Raw genomic sequence first — 6000 nt, forward strand, 5'->3', positions numbered from 1 at the left:
CAAAATGACGTTACTTAGGCTCCTCACTAGTGCCCCCCTTGTCCTCCATGGCGGCCGGCACCCAAAGTCGTCTTCGGGGGCCCCATGAGGCCATGGGGCCCGCTGGTACCAGCCCTGGACCACGGTCTCTTTCTGCTTGGGGCCCTGCTGAGAATCGTCCAGTTGCCGGGGGCCCTCGCTCTTCCAGTGGCCCTCCTGACGGCAGTAAGCACGCCGATTCTGTCCTACTTTGGGTGCGAGGCCCTCCTCCTGCCCCTCCCCTTTCTGGCCTTGACCCTCTCCCTGCGGGGCACCTTCCTGGGAGGTTTCCACGGCTCCCCCAAGGCGCCACTAACGTCTGCCTGCTTCCGCACCTGTCGGCGTCCTTCCCCCGGAGCCGCCTGGTCCCGGCTAACCAGCACCTGGGCTGCTACTTCCAGCAACTGACTGGCCTTCACGCCCCTGAAACCTTCCAGCTTTTGCGGCTTGCGCTGAATGTCTCCTGGGCCTGACCTACGAAAGTCGCATTACGCCTCCGTGGTTAGCGGGCGCTTCAAGGGGGGTGTGGGGTGTAGAGACCAANACACAGACTGTTATGCTCGAATCGCGAGTCCCCTGAGACGTCCAAGGAGCTGACACCGATGCAGGTACATAATGGTCTTTAGTACAAGTTCGAGCAGGGGCTCACCAGTCAACCGGCGCAGCGGCAGTAGGGTGAAGCCCCCAACAATAGCGAGCAGGGTTTTTATGGGGTAAGGGACGGGGGTGTTACAGTGCACACGTTGTACGTATAGCATCATCACATAGACACCAATCACAATTGTACAACACCCATGGTTATAGTTTTGACCATTCAGTATCTGTGAGGCGTTCGTTACTTTTGGCGGGACCCAATCATGACCTATGAGAATCCTTTGAAAATGACCAATTATGAGGTGAGTTCAAAGGGCCCCCGTGGGGTTTAGGCAAGCGGTGAGTGATTGGCTAGTTTGTACAAAGTAACTATCTGTAGTCCTCAGTCCCTGACTCAGACCACAGGAATGTTTTTAACTTCTTTTGATTGGCTGATCTGAGGGCGGTCCGAGGGTGGCTTCAGCCTTGAGCAGTCTGAGGCTTTTCCTGGGACTGGGGCTACGTGCAGCCCGAGTTTGCTCTCCATGGAGGCCTTAAACTCAAAATGACGTTACTTAGGCTCCTCGCTAGTCCCCCCTTGTCCTCCATGGCGGCCGGCACCCAAAGTCGTCTTCGGGGGCCCCATGAGGCCGTGGGGCCCGCTGGTACCGGCCCTGGACCACATGGTCTCTTTCTGCTTGGGGCCCTGCTCAGAATCGTCCAGTTGCCGGGGGTACTAGCTCTTCCAGTGGCCCTCCTGCCGGCAGTAAGCACGCCGATTCTGTCCTACTTTGGGTGCGAGGCCCTCCTCCTGCCCCTCCCCTTTCTGGCCTTGACCCTCTCCCTGCGGGGCACGTTCCTGGGAGCGTTTCCACGGCTCCCCCAAGGCGCTGCTAACGTCCACCTGCCTCCGCGCCTGTCGGCGTCCTTCCCCCGGTGCCGCCTGGTCCCGGCTGACCAGCACCTGGGCTGCTGCTTCCAGCAACTGACTGGCCCTCACGCCCCTGAAACCTTCCAGCGTTGGCGGCTGGCGCCGAATGTCCCCCTGGGCCTGACCTACGACAGCCGCATTAACCATCCGTGGTTAGCGGGCGCTTCAAGGGGGCTGTAGAGACTAAATGCATCCACAGTCTCTCCTAAAACTGGCTCGGGCTTTCCTTGGTCCCTGGAGCACTTCTCACGTGTTACTCCTATTCATGCCCCACCCCCACCCCCAAGGGCTTCTGGGAATCCTTCAGTCCTTGCCACCCCTCCATCTATACTTGAGTCATTTGCGTCCCATGAGGGGTCCTCTGCAGGGAAGTGAGGCCGAGCAGAGGCCTGGGGGTCTAGTGTCCCACTGGAACCTTCTCCTCTCACCATTTCAGGGCCACCTGGACGTAGGAAGGGGAGGCTGGGTGGCCACAAATGCCAAGGTTGGACTGATCTGGTCATAACGCCCGGAATGCCAGCAGCCACCAGACACTTGAGGGGCCAGGGAGCAGATTCTCTCCGTGAGGGGGTTGTGGTTCTGCGGACACCGAGATTTCACATTTCTGGCTTCCGTGAAGGAAAAAAAAGTCTTAAGCAGTTTATGGCAATTTCTTACAACAGCCTTAGAAAATGCACAGGGGATCCCAAAGGCGTTTCAAGGTTCAACCTGCCCGAAGAAACTCCTTACTGCCCACCCGCACCCGTTCTGCGGCCACCGCCCGGTCGTTTCAGCCAGAAGCCCAGGGGCTGTTACGCTTGCTCACTCGCCCCACCCTGCACGCACAGCCTGCGCTGGGGAGTCGGGGCGCAGGACGCACAGTCAGAAGGGGCAGGACTGGGAAGCTTCTGAACTCATTCACAGCGTTTCGGTCCTGACGCGTTCAACTTCCCTGTAAGGAACATTCCTCTGCTCACAGGGTCCGCACCCAAGGACCAATGAACCCGCAGCCCCACTTCCTCAGTCCTTCTGCCCTTGATGTGTCTGAAATCCTTTTGAGAGAAAAGGGGGCAGGAATGAAGCCAGAGTTCTCCTTTGGCGCCCACCTGAGATTTCCACAAAGAGGAAGAATTTGAAATTTCTCCTATCACTGGATTAACTCCTTTTCTTCCCCCCTTCTCTACTTGGGTTTCTTTCTCGCCTGCTAGAACTTTTGCAGTTAAAAGTCATCTTGTGCCTGATGGTGCACTTTTTTTTCCTATTGTATTTTCTTCATTGGCCAGAGTTAATGTTTCCGATTTCCTGCATCCTTTACATTCCTTAGCGACCTCTCCCCAGCACTGGGTCAGTTAAAAGTGCTCGAGAGGTACTGCTGGCTACTTTATTAAAAAAAATAAAAAGTGAAAAATAGCCAATGGCTTTCTAAAACTGCATTTTAGGGGCGCCTGGGTGGCTTAGTCGGTTGGGCATCCGACTTTCGCTTAGGTCATGATCTCGCGGTTCGTGGGTTCGAGCCCCGTGTCGGGCTCTGTGCTGACTGCCAGCTCAGAGCCTGGAGCCTGTTNGCACAGAGCCCGACGTGGGGCTCGAACCCATGAACTGTGAGATCATGGCGTGGGCCAACCTTAGACGCTTCACTGACGGAACCACCCACGGGCCCCTAAAACTGCATTTTAAAAATGAAGACTTTTAGGGTCGCCTGGGTGGCTCAGTTGGTTAAGTGACCTACTCTTGATTTCAGCTCAGGACACAGTTCGGGAGTTCGAGCCCGGCATGGAGCTCCAAACTGTGACAGTGTGAAGCCTGCTTGGGATTCTCTCTCTTCCTATCTCTTTGCCCCTCCCCCGTGCTCTCTCTTATATAATTAAACTTAAAAATTAAAAAAAAAACACAACACTTTAAAAAGAGTAGATATCCCTTTTTAAGTACTCCCAAGTTGAAAAGTATTGTTTTATACATACAATAAAAACCTTGATTTGCAATCATAATTCTTTCCGGAAACATGCTTGGAATCTAAAGGACTTGTATACCACAGCGATTTTCCCCTAAAAAATAATGGAAACTCTGATGATTCATTCCACAAGCCCAAAATACTCATATCAAAATGATTACAGTTCTGTAATATCATACAAGATACTAAAGACAATACAAAATATAAAGGAAAACAAATGAACCCGCACATACCTTTGAAAGCCTTTGTGGCTGGTGTGAGGGAGACAGGAGAGAGGAGGGAAATTAGAAGAGTCTGGCCACTACTAAGAGACGTTGGCCACGGTGCAGTATGAACAAACTCTTCTCAGGTACTGAGGTGAACGGAACTGCAATCAGGCAGCGGACGAAAGGGTCTCTATCGGCAGGCGGCCTGACCTAGAAGGAAGCAAAGCTTTCCTAAGCTCACTCTTCTCTGGAAAAGCAAAGGACGGTCCAGAGGTGCTTGCAGTGACAAAAAATACACTAGTGCCCGCTGTGGGCACCTTCCAACGTTTGGAAACATCACCGATTTCTGCCAAACACCACGGCCTGAGACTGAGCATTCGAGCATGGGAGAAGATCACCCACAATCCCGCAGAGACAGAGAGAGAGAACCATCGGCTCGGGGGTGATCATGTGGTGTTCGGCANCTGCTAAAGCTCTGTGTCTCTCAAAAATGGCTAAACAAAGCAAAAAAAAAAAAATTAAAGGACACGTCTCCAAGGCCCCCAAAGATTAGAACTCAAACAAACCTAAATTAGTCCCCAGTTTTATAGGCCAGGTTTCCACATAGGATGCTGCAGCCTCTTTCTTGTCTGGAGATCAAGGGAACCTCGAAAGGTGGCTCAGGGTCTAAACCTCTTACAGAGGAAAGCCGACTCCCTAGCTCGGTGCAAACCGCCCCCCCAGTACCCAATCCGGCACGGGTCCCTGTGAGTGGAAGAGCGTGAGTGCGTGTGTCCCCCGTGGGACCGGGCTCAGCAACCTAAAGCGGAACATTAATCCCTGTGGGGCTCAGTTTCTCCCTCTGTAAACTGGGGTGATGCGTGTTCAAGCAGCTGTGTCCCGGATGTCCCTTTACGTAATGTGCTGGGTACAGAGTAGGTTCCCGGTGACTCGGGGCTACCACGTCTTCGTTGCTGTGGCTGTCGCTTCCCCAGGCAGAGGTGCCGGGCACCGGGAGCCCGACTCCCAGGGTGGCGCCCTCGCACAGGAGAACGGCGCCCGCGCAGGCAGAGCCACCCCGCGCAGAACGAGGAGGTCTCTCCCCTACAGATCCGTATATACTCAGCCAACAAGGCCCAGGGGAAAATCCTTCTGAGGTGAGTCCGGGGGAAAGGTGGGGGTGCGGTTACGCAGCACTCAGCTTTGGTCACTGGGCAACTAAGTTAAATTCCAATGTTCTAATCATAGCTGGCGGAAAGCAAGATGACGAACGCTGCTGAAGGGCAAAGTCACTGCGTCGATGTTTACCTGGAGGTGGCCCCTCCGTCCCCCACCTAAGCTCTCAGACCTGGATGGACTCTCCATCTGTATTATAGGGACCCCCAACTCAGGTACGCAGTGGGTGAAGTAGAAATTGGCTAACACTGCCCTTTAAAAATTGCCACAGGTGTTCCGGAAAACTCGGCATTTCTGAGCTACCACTTTGGAAGGTAAAGGCGAAGCTTTGGTACCCTATCCTCCACTGCATTCTATAATTACAAATCCTCTTTTTTTAGAAGAAAAAAACCAAAATAATTTGAACTCTATTTCATAAAAAGGATTAGCTATTGATGAAATCTCTGAAAGTTGGTTCAACTGGTCTTCTATTCATCGATTGGTTCATTCACTATCAATAAAGGGAAAGAACTTTTTCAGTAATCTCCACACTCAGCATGGGGCCTGGGAACTCACAACCCGGGGATTAAGAGTCACATGCTGTGCGGACTGAGCCGGCCAGACACCAAAAGAACTACCTTTCATTTCACCTGTCTCTCCTCTATCAAAGGAAGCCTCAGATTTGCAATAGTGGCATACCCCGTGCTATGGAATGCCTAGACGGTGGGGGGTCACAGGGTCACGTCTGCAGGGCCAGAAGAACATAGGCTCATAAAACCTAATTGTCCCTGGCTTTCCGAAAGAAAGGCTAGATGCTAACAAATATATTCTGTCCTTGGAAAATCTGGCTGAGTTGTGAGTTCTTAGAAAAGAAAACCATTACCACTGCTAGGTCCACACTGGTTCAGTGTCACAGTAAACTCTTCCAAAGAGGGTGCGGGGCTAATGAACCGGGGCAATGCCTTTCAGTCACAAGGTATCGATGACTTCCAAGATATGTTACAGTGTCTTGTGACGATACAACCGACATGACACAGAAGCCTAGGTGTGAGGGTGGATTTGCCCGACTATATAAACCCAAGAATGTCCATGAGAGGCTTTCTGAGGGTCTGCGAGAGGGCATCTATCTCCAAGCAGGCCACAGAGGCTTCTGCTGTATTTACTGCGAGGGAGCAGCCTTAGAAATCTTCCACTCATGCTCAGCTGAG

General features: G+C 52.8%; 1 protein-coding gene across 1 annotated transcript in view; it reads right to left on the reverse strand.

The window, feature by feature from the left end:
• GPR143 (G protein-coupled receptor 143) overlaps positions 1-3793 on the reverse strand; it is a gene marked incomplete at its 5' end in the record, with an annotated part of 58618 nt that extends 54825 nt beyond the window's left edge. The window contains one exon of the mRNA XM_077745970.1: positions 3686-3793. Within this exon, the coding sequence (XP_077602096.1) occupies positions 3686-3793 (108 nt within the window). The remainder of the gene's footprint in view (positions 1-3685) is intronic.
• Positions 3794-6000: the final 2207 nt, after the last annotated feature.

The sequence above is a fragment of the Crocuta crocuta genome, unplaced genomic scaffold (assembly GCF_008692635.1).
Source record: "Crocuta crocuta isolate KB4526 unplaced genomic scaffold, BGI_CrCroc_1.0 scaffold512, whole genome shotgun sequence".
Classification (NCBI taxonomy): Eukaryota; Metazoa; Chordata; class Mammalia; order Carnivora; family Hyaenidae; genus Crocuta; species Crocuta crocuta.